This window comes from Chrysochloris asiatica, unplaced genomic scaffold (genome assembly GCF_000296735.1).
Source record: "Chrysochloris asiatica unplaced genomic scaffold, ChrAsi1.0 scaffold00341, whole genome shotgun sequence".
NCBI lineage: Eukaryota > Metazoa > Chordata > Mammalia > Afrosoricida > Chrysochloridae > Chrysochloris > Chrysochloris asiatica.
Window position 1 is genome coordinate 2,142,459 of NW_006408859.1, and position 13,497 is coordinate 2,155,955.

General features: G+C 37.3%; 1 protein-coding gene across 1 annotated transcript in view; it reads left to right on the forward strand.

The window, feature by feature from the left end:
* Positions 1-13,497, forward strand: part of IMMT (inner membrane protein, mitochondrial) — a 30,909-nt gene that overhangs the window by 16,044 nt on the left and 1,368 nt on the right. Inside the window, exons 7-13 of the mRNA XM_006875868.1 lie at positions 1,690-1,793; positions 2,965-3,100; positions 3,528-3,657; positions 7,327-7,341; positions 9,035-9,258; positions 11,470-11,601; positions 12,673-12,802. Coding sequence (XP_006875930.1) covers positions 1,690-1,793; positions 2,965-3,100; positions 3,528-3,657; positions 7,327-7,341; positions 9,035-9,258; positions 11,470-11,601; positions 12,673-12,802 — 871 coding nt within the window. The remainder of the gene's footprint in view (positions 1-1,689; positions 1,794-2,964; positions 3,101-3,527; positions 3,658-7,326; positions 7,342-9,034; positions 9,259-11,469; positions 11,602-12,672; positions 12,803-13,497) is intronic.

Sequence of the window (13,497 nt, forward strand, 5' to 3'; positions counted from 1 at the left end):
TCAGTCAACTTTTTAAATAAACTTTTTATTCTGAGATAATTCTAGATTGACATGCAGTTATAAGAAGCAATACAAAGAGATCCCATTTATCCCAGAACACCAATTATTTCAAATGCTTGTGCTGATTATATAATTTACATTGAACACATCAAAGAATAAAGTTAATTGCACAGATTTCAAAAGGTAATAGAAGGCCCTATAAATTACCTTTGTAATTACATTCAGTTATTTGATAAATAGAATTGAATCTTGACCCCTCATCATTTCAAAGCCATTCAAATAACTTTAATTTGTAAATCCCTGTTTTGTAACAAAATAATAAAGCCACTATTTTTATTTGACTTTACCAAAGCTAAGACAGGTATATTAATGAGAACTTGTCAGCAGCCATTCACTGATCACAGAGACATGCTTAAACATGTTTTGTTTGAATAAACCCTTGCATGTACGAACTAGAACCCTAGTAGTAATACTTTTTCACCTGTCCGCTTACTTTAAAAAAAGAGCATTAAGGTGGCATTGGTGTGGCGCTGTGGGCTATTGCGTCAAACTGCAAGGTTGTTTGAACTGCAGTGTTGGTAGTTCAAGCCCACCAGCTGCTCCTTGGAAACCCTATACAGGGTCACTATGGGCTGGAATCATCTCAACAGCACTTAATAACAGCAACAACAAGGTGGTGGTATTGGTTCAGACTTGCATGGAGTATAGTCACTTTTAACTTTATGCACTTAGCAAAAAAAAAGAAAAAAACATTGAGTTTCCCGCTAATATTCACACACTGTATATGTGATGCAGAATATGGGGAAAGTGGGTGCCAAGAGGCATTTCTGCCCTCAGTCGTCTCAGTTTCCTTCCATTTCTGATAGCGTTTCGTATGATGATAGTATTAAAGAGATTTTTTTTTTTGTATGATGTGTTCCTAAATATGAGCCAGCTCTGTGCACAGTTAAAGAAATAATGAAGAGTTACAATGACAGAGGGAAAGAAACAAACCTGCCTAAAGGATCTTCAACAGAGCCTTTTTTTTGGAGATAAAATTCATATACCATACAATTCACCTTTTAAAGGAGATTTGGAAAATAGTTTTCATTTTGCTAATTAGGAGGGGTTGTCTTTTAGAATAATATTTTCAAAGAGGAAGGAAGGATCCATACAAATCTGTGAGGGTTGTTTTTTTTTTTTTTCCGTTCTTAAACTATGATTTTGGTAGGTAGGCCTGCAATTTTTATGAAAGTTTTAAGTATTGGTATTTCATTAAGGATTTAATCAATAACCACAAATCATGTTGTTACTTACCTGTCCTGGTTCATACTAGCAAATGTAATTTAAATATATCGTGTCCTCAGAAAATTCTTTCATGCTCTGAAATATAAACATTTCTCACATTTTGGGAGGGAGGAATGGGTATAGTGTACGGGGCTTCTTTGAACCCAACCATGAGCCGTAGATACAGAGTCCCTGAAGAGAAATGTTGTTCATACATCAGAGCAGCACAGTACCAGGTCCGGCACCGTCAGTCGTTACTATGTGCTTGAGCCGATTGTTGCAGCCACTTGAGAGAAATTGTGTGTATATAAATTACTAACTTTGAAATGAATGTCATATTTCTGCATTTCATCTTGTTGGCCTATCTTAGGACATTAACGATAGCAATTATTCATGTTTCCATAATTACAACTTCTTGTTTAGATTGCAGGGGAGAAGAAGTCAGCTCAGTGGCGCACAGTGGAGGGTGCATTGAAGGAACGCAGAAAGGCAGTAGATGAAGCTGCTGACGCCCTCCTCAAAGCCAAGTAATTACTCATGGACTTAAACAAGTAATTAGGGCCTCCTGGTGGCTTTCTTTGGGCTGGGTTTTCTTTGTACATAGTCTCTATAGAGAGTAGACAGAGAACCTCATCTTCCTACCTGGGTTTTTTCTCTACTAGGATCAGGGACATGGACATTTCAAAAAGGAGTAAATATAATTAGACTAAAATAAAGTTGGCACAAACTTAAATAAAGGATCATATATAAAAAGCAGTTTTTCTTGGGATTATCACTTAGGTGATATATTTATACTGATTTACTGAGATTCTGCTGTAATTATAAGATTTTTCTGGGATGGTTTGGGCAGTTTTATCAAAATTTAGGAAGTAAGTCACAGTTTGTTTGCTAATGCCATAACTACTGAAATAGTGGGTATAGATGGGTCTACTTTTATGCCACTTTGAGTTTGATTTCTAGAAGTTGACTAGAATGAGGATCAAGTAAGCAAATTACGTACAGCATCAACTTCTGATGATATAATTTAACTAGTATTCTCATCAATAGTCTGGAGTTTTCATTCAAAATGTTGTTGTCTTCCTTAAAATATTTATTATTGATGGAGAAAAAAAGAGGACTTCTAATGGAACCAACATAATTTCTTGAATATTTAAGACAATATGTTAAAATCATTAGTTCCTGAGTCAGGACTCTGAACTGTGTTTTCAGTGGGTAGATCACAGTCTGTATAACTTATGAAGCATTATGAATCTGAGACCCCAGTTAACTTGCTGAATGCTGTCTGTGGCCTCCTCCCTCGATTTGCCTTAATTAAGTTCTGGATTGGAACTGTGAACTAGAAAATGCAAGAATTGCTGTTTATTGAGTGCTTACAGTGTAGTTGTTACTGTATCAGTTCTCTTGAATTGACTCTACTCCCTACACAAGGGTGTGTAGCAAATGAGAGGCTGATCTGGGAGGTGAGTCCACTTACTTCTGGTGCCAAAGACTGTGTCTTCCCCTGTCCATCATGCTGCCTCTGGCTCATTTCTGTCTGTGGTGAGAAAAGTTTCTCTATCAGTAGGCTACAAAAAAGCATGGAATATGTTTTTCAAATTTTCTTTTTATAGGCTTTAAAAAATTGTATATTGTATGGCCTTCAAAACTCTTTTTAATACGTTGGCAGGGAATTAAACCTTTTGTTTTATTGGTTTCCAGAGAAGAGTTAGAGAAGATGAAAAGTGTAATTGAAAATGCCAAGAAAAAGGAAATTGCTGGGGCCAAACCTCATATAACTGCGGCAGAAGGGAAACTGCACAACATGATTGTTGATCTTGATAATGTGGTCCAAAAGGTGAGGCTCTTAGGTCTTTTATAATTATTATATATTTTTAAAAATAATCCTTTCATCCAGGACTTTTGACCTTTAAGAAAATAAGATTCTTACCATCACTCCCCCTTGTTACTATTGTTAAAAGACTGCCTTAGACACTTACGTAGATTATTTCATATTATTGATAATTTCTGTAATAATAAGTAACTTTTTTTTTGGCTATAGTTGTTACCACTTACAAAAATTTCCATTTTGTAACTAAATGAAAGAAATATTTTCTTGTTTGTAGTTGTGTGATCTGTAGGGTTAGTTTTCCTGAACTTTAGATCTCTGTATGTGTTATCTATGTATTCACAGCCAACCAATCAAATAGATACATTATAAGAAACAAAAGTAGTATATTGCATATGACTGTTAAGGTGAGCCATCTGCCCTTGTATTTGTATAGGTCCAAGCAGCTCAGTCTGAAGCTAAGGTTGTATCTCAGTATCATGAACTGGTGGTCCAAGCTCGGGACGACTTCAAGCGAGAACTGGACAGTATTACTCCGGAAGTTCTGCCTGGGTGGAAAGGGATGAGTAAGTACAACTGACATGGTACACTTTTTAATAATGGACCAATTACTGATCAGCTAAAATAAACCTGTTTCTACTCCTACTCATCTAGTCCAAACCCCTCTTGCATGCATACCTGTTATTTGGCATACAGTACAGTGTTGTTAACATTTTCAGCACCAGCCACCATGAGAACTTACATCCATGAGTTCCAATGTTTTAATCCCACAACCTATGGTTCTATTCTGGTCTCTGCTACTCAGATACATAGTTTGGAATTCAAGTGAGTGAGAGTGGCATCATGACCTTGACTAATGTCTGTGAACAGTTATTCAAAGCCTTTAGTACTTTACAATTACTTGTATTAAACTATTCATAACATACCTTGTTTCAGAGCTAGAAAGCTCATCTTCCGTGTAGGATACCAGCATTCATTTTTCAGCTAGTGAAAATGGAAGTCAGTGGAAGCTTGTGTGATGTTATGATGCTGAACAGGTTTTAACGAAGTTTCAGACTCAATCTGGAAAGAAAGTTTTGGTCATCTTCTGAAACACAGCAGTCTGATGTGCAGCGACTCATGGGATGGACTCATGAGGATCATTTAGCCACGGGGTCATTGTGAGTCATGAGCCAACTTAGTGGCAACTAACAACAGCAGTGGCTGTTTGGCACTGAGCTTGAGAAGTCATCCAGGAACATTGGTAGAATCCCTGTACAGTGATAGATTAGCAAATAACTCAGATTTCAGGAAACTTGTTGGTTAGGGTTAGGTAAATTATATACTATAGCTGTAAAAGATAATCATATTTTCCTGAAATACTATGAATGTACTAAGAATAACAGATTACATTCTCATCAAAGTTATACTCAAAAGTTAAATGTCGACAAAGTGAACATAGGTAGGATAAGATCTGAAGAACTGGCTTCTTATAGGCCTCTCAGGACTGAAGGTGTCAGAATGGCATCATGGAAGCATTAGCTCAGGTATATAGACCAGTGCAGGTATTTTAACTGTGTGATAGTCAGCCAGAGATTCATGGCAAGAAGTAGCTTTCGCAAAGTCATTCTGAGACACTTATTTTTTTGTATGCAGTGGTCACATTTAAGAGGGAGATACTAGTTAGACTCTTACCGAAGCAAAAGAGAATTTATAATAAAGCAAGTTGAAAAAGTTGACACACACATAGCAGTTTGGGAACAGTGAATCTTGATTACACAGTGTTATTTAAGCTGGCTACCTAGCACCTAGCAGAGGAGGTCAGTGTTGAATGTCCATCCTTGAACAGGCTTAGTTAAGACACAACTGTACTATTTTCCCCATTGGGAGCATCTCATGGTTATAACTTAAAACAGATGTAACTAGCTCAGACCTTCCCTGTAAATCACTCCACCACATTACCCTGGTTTGTAGTCTTCAAATTTGTAAACATTGATTGTGTGTTTGTTGTCTGTCTTAGGTATAAACTCCTTGGCATAGATGACATGCATTTGGTAGAAAGCAGGGCATTTGGGTTGGTTGAAATACAAGGAAATTAAATTGAAAGAGCAGGGTGGACTTTGCATGTGGAAAATTAGTTGGGAGCGCCAGTCCTAAGAATTTGTATTTTATCATCTTAAATACTTATCTTTAGTCTTTCCAGGCCAGCCTATGAAGTCAAAAATTGTTTCTTCTTGTTGTTAATGATTTTGAAAAATGCCCATTGTAAAACCTGAAAAAGTAAAAGCAATAGTTCTCAACCTAGGGCAGTTCTGATTCCTGGGGACATTTAGCAATGTCTGGAGACATATTTGGTTGTTGCAAGTGGGAGGTGCTACTGGCATTTAGTGGGTAGAGGCCAGAGATGCTGCTAAATGAATGTGCTGAACAGACCCTCACAGCAGAGAATTATCTGATCCAAAGGGTCATCTATCCCAAGGTTGAAAATGCTACATTAAAGACAGGTACATAGAAAGTAAATGAATTCTTCAGTGCAGTCTCTGAGTTTTTGGATGGAAAGCAATTCCATTTACTCTTATTAATTTAAAAAATAAACAATTCATATGATACAAAATTTGTAAAGTATAAAAGGTATGTGGTAAATCGTTTCCCTTACACCTCTACCCACAACCAGTTTTCCTTCCTCAAAGCAAACAGTGCTACTGATTCTGGAGATGTGAGTTATCCCTCAGTTACCCAACGTTTTACATGTATTTGCTTATTTAAAGATTATAACAGCTCTGTCTGAAGTAAGTTTTGTTATTATCCCCATTTTATAGATGAGAGACCTGAGACACAGAGAAGTTGAGTACTTTGCCCAAGGCTGCACAGGTTTTAGGCGGTAGAGCCAGGATTTTATTCTTCTTGCCTGCTCGGCCGTCACTGTTTTCTAGCTGATTGATTTATATACGCAGCATTAGGCACCCTTTCTGGTTTTTGAGAAGAATAGTAATGTGATTGTAAGAAGGAGGAAAATTCATTTTTTGTGAAATTGAATGTGGTTTATAATGCCTAAAGGCACAAAATTTGGCTGAAGGCTACTGAAGTAATACAGGCCCTTCGTTTCTGCTTCTGTCTGTTGTTTGCCAAGAATGAGGTGGGTTTGTTCCTAGATCTGTTTAAAGAACATCTGTTTGCTATTGTGAATATGTGACTTTGAAATACCGTATAAACATAATGAGACGATGAAAGTTGTAGCGTCTATGAAAAAACGAAGTTGATTCTTTGGGGAAAATAAAGAGGAGTCCCTGAAAGCCTGAATGGCTTTTTTACATTATTTTCTTACTTTATTAAAATGTTAGAATTTACCTTGTTCCGTATTGTTCTAGAATCTTTTTAAATTTTAGGAAATGGACTCTCTTAATACTTTTATGTATTTTTAACTTTTTATTGTGAATTAAGTGTGAATACTTTTGTTTTTAAATTTCTCATAGTTCAATGCTTAGTCTACAGTGCCACACCAGCCAATATAATAAAAGCTATTCACACATTTCACTCTCTTTTTTCCATACTAAATTGTTGATAATGCAGCATGTATTACATAGTTAGCGTACCACTGACCTTTCAAATGCATATAGCCATACATGGCTACTCGCAGCCATGTTGGACAGAGCAGCTGTAGCTGGTTTCTAGTTTTTAACCCATTGTGAGAATAAGGAGCTTTGCAAAAAAATTCAATTTGAGGTCACCACAACAGTTTGTTCTGAGGAAGGACATACTGTGCATTTTTATTCCATAGACTAATTTGGATTGTGAGATCAGAACACATGTTACTGTATTCATTCCGAGTCTCCAACAAATTAAAAAGAGATGCCCATGCCTTCATTTGGCAAAAGGCCCACGTTCTCCGGCATCTGGTGAAATGCACTGAGGACTGTCTATGCCAAATAAAAATGAGACTGATTTTAGCATCAAGGGAATGTTTGGCAGCTTAACATGTGCAAAGCATCTCTTTCATCTGCTCTATGGAAGAGCTGACTATGGCTTTTGTGATCCTCCAAGGGGTCTTACTCAGCTGCTCAACATGCAGATATGAGGAGATTTGTCACTGCTCTCTGCACTGTGGCCTTGTGGATTCTACTATTTGGATTTTTAGTTTTAAGATAGACTTTTTCTGCTACTAGTGTCTGGTTCTTTTTTTCTTCGATTCTATTTAGTAATCAATAACTGAAATATATGTATTCTCTTTTTCAAACTCTTCTGTTTTCTCTTTGCAGGTATTTCTGATCTAGGTGAGTAATTTAAATTACATGCATTTTATACTCCTAAAGACTTACGTTTTGAGTCTTAAAAGACAGAAGTCTTGATTTGTATTGTCGATGATGATTCTTAGTCTGTTATCTAAATAATACAAAGTAGAACTCTTATCACATGATAAATCTCAATTGGATCCTTTTGTCATCTGTGTGGTCTCAATGATTAGAAGCCTGCAGATGTAAGAGAAGTGGACATTGATGTTCATGGAAAATGGAATCAAAAGATGATGGAATTTTCCACGAACACTTTGAATCCCATAGAATATTTCAAACATCAAAAGGTTGAGAGAAAAATTTAATGAACTCTTATAGACCCTTCACCCAACTTGAGAAGTCATCAAAATGTAACCAGCTTTGTTTCATCCATTCCCCCTGCCCCCAACACCCACTTATGTTGAAGCAAATCTTTGAGAGTATATAATTTCACAAGTATGTACTTTGAATATGTTTGCTAAAACATAATCACCTTACCCCATCACAGCCAGGATGCAATGATGTACCCTCACATGCCTATTCAGTCTTCACATATGCTTGCTGTTGTTGTGAAATGCCGTCAAGTCGGTTCCGACCCATAGCAACCTTGTATAGGGTTTCCGAGGACCAGCTGGTGAGCTTGAACCGCCGACCTTGCAGTTCAAACGGCTTTGCAGTCTGGTGCATTAACCCATAGCACCACAACACACACCTACTTATCCATAAAATGGGTGTTTACAGTTTGTTTTTTCAAATCAATATCCAGAGATGTTATACACATTGAATGTGGTCAATACTTATATTTTTATCCTTTTTTGCCCCTCCTCTCTCTCTTCAGCTTATTGATTGAGGATTTGAGTCACTTATCATACAAGTTTCCTACATTCTGTATTTTGCTGGTAGAACCATACTTCTTAGCTTTGAAATATAAGGTTTAAAAAACTGCACAAATGTAAGGCTAATAATAGAATATTTGGCCTTGAGGATTTAAAAAAGTTTGTACAAGTGAGTTTGATGGACAGCTTTAGCTGCAGATCATTATCCTGGACAATGTCTGTTGTGAGTGTTGTTGAGTCTTAGCACTTTTAAGAGGTTAAGTTCAGACTCTCAGCGACCCCCATATAGAGTTTCCAAGGAGCAGCAAGTGGCTTTGAACCACCAACCTTGAGGTTAGCAGTCCAGTGCTGATCTACAGCACCACATCAGGACTCTAATATCTGTTTAGGAAAAGGAACATAATCACATATTTGGGGAAAATCTGAGAGAATTCGAATTGAACTGGTGTTTTAGTGAGAAAATCTTATAGTTGGATGCCTGTTATGACAAATCATAGTAATTAAAGAAAACAGAAATGGCAATACATGTAATCCTTGTCCTTAGAGACAAAATTATTGTGAGACATAAAGCTCATTTATAATTAGATCACATGGGAAATATTACTTTGGGCACCTGGAAAAGTTGATTATAATGCTTTTAAGGCTTACGTAAATTGTTTGGCTTCAGATTGAAAACACCTCATTGTTGGTTACTAATTAATCAATTTCTGATCAGACTGGAGAATCTACATCTCTTCATTTGTGAGCTACTCTTTGCCTTTGTATAGCTCTTAAAATACAAATGATTGAGACAGTTGACCTGGCAGTGATACACACTTATGGTGAAATCATTAACTTTCTGAATGTGGTATTCTGTCTAGCTGACAAGCTGTCTACTGATGATCTGAACTCCCTGATTGCTCATGCCCATCGTCGTATTGACCAGCTAAACAGAGAGCTAGCAGAACAGAAAGCTACGGAGAAGCAGCACATTGCATTAGCCTTGGAAAAACAAAAGCTGGAAGAAAAGCGGGCATTTGACTCTGCGGTGGCCAAAGCATTAGAACATCACAGAAGTGAAATAGTGTCTGAACAGGACAGAAAGGTAGCAGAGATGAGACTTATGCTTGACATAAAATGAATGTTACTTGATTGTTTGCTTTTAGAGATAGTAATTGGAGTCACATAAAAATACTGGATATAAAATATGCCGAACCACTTACAGGCCTTTGTTCTCCATGTCAGAACTTCTAGGGGAAGGATTGAACTAGCAGAGGTGCCTCTTTACTGAGCAGATGCAGAGGTATGAGCAAGTAATAAGCTACTGGTATCCAGGGTTATCTAATTCCTGTATTCCCATTGGAACCTCTACCATAAAGCTGTCTGGAATAATTTCTGTTGGATTCTTAGTATACCCCTCTGCCAGTGGTATAAGCATTGTATGGTGGAAAATGGATGAATTAGCTCCTTTAGCACTCTTGTTCAGGTACGTCATGTATTAAATAGGTAGAACATCCTACCTTGTGTTCTCCTTGCAGCATAGTTAACCACTTCCTCCTCCTTGAAGCTCTTTTTCCCCTTCACCATCCTGCCACATGCTCTTCTGACCTTTCTTCTGGCGTGCCCTGGTATAGGTTCTGAAACCTGTACTCATCTAAACTGTCTTAAGTGATCTTAAATACCATCTGTAGCAGGCACATCTTTAGCTCTGACCTCTGCCTTGACTTCAGATTCCTATCCAACCACTTAGTTGATATCTCTAGCTGGGTTTTTAGTAGTTGTTTTAAAAGTCAACACATACAAAACAGATTTCTTGATTCTCTTCAGCCTGTGTACCAGCCCCTCAACTAACTTCTCTCTGTAAATAAACCACCAACTACCCAGTAGCTCAAGCCAGAATTCATGGTCGGTGGTTTTTCAATCACTTACTCCAGACCACCAACAGACAGTGCCAGTGGTGCGCGTAAAGTAAATACCAAATCTATCCACTTTTGTTCATTACCACTACCTTAATCCAGCCTATTTAAATAGGCTTTCCTGTTTTTATACTGATATTTATTTATCTTTACACAGCCAATTGATCCTCATAAAATATAGTTTTGATCAGGATCTAGGTTGTATACAGTCTTCCAGTGATCCCCTGTTGTTATTTAATATAAAATCCAAATTCTTAAACAATGTCAGAAGGCGTGGATCTCATGTCTGCCTCCCATGAGACAGGTCCTCTTCATTTCAGTGCTCTAAGCTTATTGGTATTTTTTCTGTGTCTTGACTACATCTGTCACCCTGGGGCTTTTGTGCTTGCCCTGCCTGTGTCATTGTTTGGCTCCTCAAAAGGGAGATGTCTCTCTAAACCTTAGTTCTCATCTTGGATGTCACCATCTCATCAAGTTCTTCCCTGTCTCCTAATCTAGTTGAGCACCTGTACTATTATCACATTATCTTAAATTTTTTCTTTAAAAACAAGCATCACAATCAGAATTGCCCTTTATGTCTGCTTGTGTACCATTGGCTTCCCACATTGAAATGTGCCAGAAGAGCCAGGGACCTTTTATATCGGACATGAAAGCAAATAGCAGGCACTGCTGGGCATAGGGTTGGCATTTCATAAATATTATGCACTGGCTGACTGAATGGAGTCATTCATTCATTAATTCTGAGAAAATGTAATTGTAATATGACCACGATTAATTATTAATCAAGGCATAATGGGCGTCTTCATTTTTTTTTTCAGTTTTAGAACAGTTTTCTTTGTTCAAAGAAAATTATATTCACTAACTGGCAAATACTTATTTAATTTTCTTAAAAGTTCTTCAAAGTAGACATTATTATTCACAGATGAGAAAAATAGAAACTTGAGAAGGTAAATAATTACATCAGTGCATAAATATGCATTTGATCCCAAGTCTTTGTAGTTTTTTTTATCTCTGTGATCTAGAAAGTAGTTTTTTCTCCGATGAGCATGTGATTTGGTAAATGACAGTGTTTGGTATATGTGGGAGGCAGCTTGGTGATGTGAGGCCAGAGAGCCCTGTTAAAAAAATCTGATTTGGCCATAGTTTTGTTGGAATGACCTTCCAACTTGCTACTTTTTAATTTATGCAAGAATTAGTAAAGAATGTGTCTACATCCTGTCTCTTGGAAGCTGCTATTAGCATTGTTGCTAATAGTTTTTCTCTTTTCCTGTATGATGATGCTTCAAGAAGTTCATGGAAAAATGGAATGAAAAGATTATAGAAATTTTCATGACTTTTGAAGCCCCCTTATACATATTTTGGGAGGTGAGAATCCATCTTTACTGTGTTTGGTTTTCTAGGTAGATGAAGTCCGAGATGCCATGGAAATTGAAATGAGAACACAGCTCCGTCGACAGGCTGCTGCCCACACAGATCACTTACGTGATGTCCTTAGGGTCCAAGAACAGGAACTGAAATATGAATTTGAGAAGGTAAGGATCTAGCATAGAACATTGACTTTCTTCCCATTGTTAATAGACTCTTCTTTCCGGTGAATGCATGGTTATTCTCTCTGCGCATATGCACGGGTGAGGAAAAGTTCTACTGCAGCCTAGCCTTGATGATGCAGTGGGTCTTTTGTATATCTACAGAACGGTTCTTTTCTATATGGAGATGTATCTATGTGTAAGTGGCCAGATCTGTTTTGAATGTATCACACCATTTGGAGCCTTCAAAGCTTTTTGTTGTTGTTGTTAAGTGCCATCGAGTCGATTCCGACCCATAGTGACACTGTATAGGGTTTCCAAGGAGCAGCTGGTGAGCTTGAACCACCAACCTTGTAGTTTAAACAGATTTTCTGTCTGGCACATTAACCCACTGTGCCACACCATTCAAAGCTTTAGAGTTCTGAAAAAGGGGGTCTCAGGGATGTAGACAAGAATGCTTGACACAGATGTTATCCTGCTTCATCTCTACAACCTCCTGTGGATTTTGTGTTAATACTCTGATTCCAGAATTGAGGAAACTTCCCAGAGAGATTAAGTTTGGAAATCACAGTAATTCATCAGGATATCTTCAGTTAGATTAAATTATAGTTAATTTCTACTCAATAAGTCATTTACAGATTTTTAATGTAAGGAAATCTAAAAAATTGATAATTCTAATCAGAAACTTTTTTTTTTTAAATTTTAAGTTCTGTTTTATGGTTATATATTGAAATCAGTGAACTTTTTAAAAAAAAATTATTCAATATAGGCTACGGAATATAATTATTATATTTGAGTTGCAATTGTTACTTTTTGAAGTTGGCAGTTTTTTTCTTTCTTTAACAACTTTCTCTTCTGGTCTGCTTCTTTTAATAGTACTAGGCTCCATCAGTAAATTTATGGGGAATTATATATCAGGAAGTTAATGAAACCTTCCCCATAATTTAGGAGCCACACGGTAACTGCTTTGATGTTTCACAGGCTTTTTTTGCTTCTAGAGAGTAGCAGTTGCTGGAAAACTAGCCTCCGTATAAGTAACGTGTGGTGTTTTCTATACACTGTTTGTATTTATTTCAGGACATGTCTGAGAAACTTGCCGAACAAGAATTAGAATTTCGTCGTCTCAGTCAAGAGCAAGTTGACAACTTTACTTTGGATATAAACACAGCCTATGCCAGACTGAGAGGAATTGAACAGGCTGTTCAGAGTGAGCAGATGGGGCTCTTTATAAACTGTTACACAGCGCGTGACTTGCTAGGATAATTAACTTGTTCGAGGATAGTGGAGAGCATGCTTTGATGTCAGGGCATAACATACTATGATCTTCTGTTCTTAAGTGTTGCCAAGTTGGTACTTACTCACAGAAATCCTGTATAGAGTTTCTTAGGCTCAAATGTTTACAGAAGCAGAAGGCCTCATCTTTCTCTTGAAGAGCAGCTGGTAGGTTTGAACTGCTGATCTTGTGGTTAACAGTTCAGTGCTTATCTTTCTGTGTCACCAGCAGTCCTTGGAATCTCTCTGTTAAAATTAGACCCATATTTGATGCAGTTGTAACACAAGGAATTGTAAAAGTATACGTTTAAAAAGGGTCTAAAACTCAGCAGTGGGCCTCCAGTCCATGAAGCAGGTAAAGCTGAGTGGCTTGGGGCAGGAAATTCACTTGTAGAATGGGGTGCCTCCAGATGCTTAAGGGAAGGAGTTAGGTTTGCCTTCAGGTGTGTCCTGTGGGCATTTATCAGCAGCTGAATGCAGCAGCTGTGCACTGAGGATTTTCTGATCTTATATTGTAACCTGTTAAATTCCCAAATAAACTTGTAATGTGAAAAAAAAAAAGCATCTAAAACTACTTGAAATTTTACTTCTGGTATCAGAAGCATAACTGCTTATGAGGCAGTTTACCCA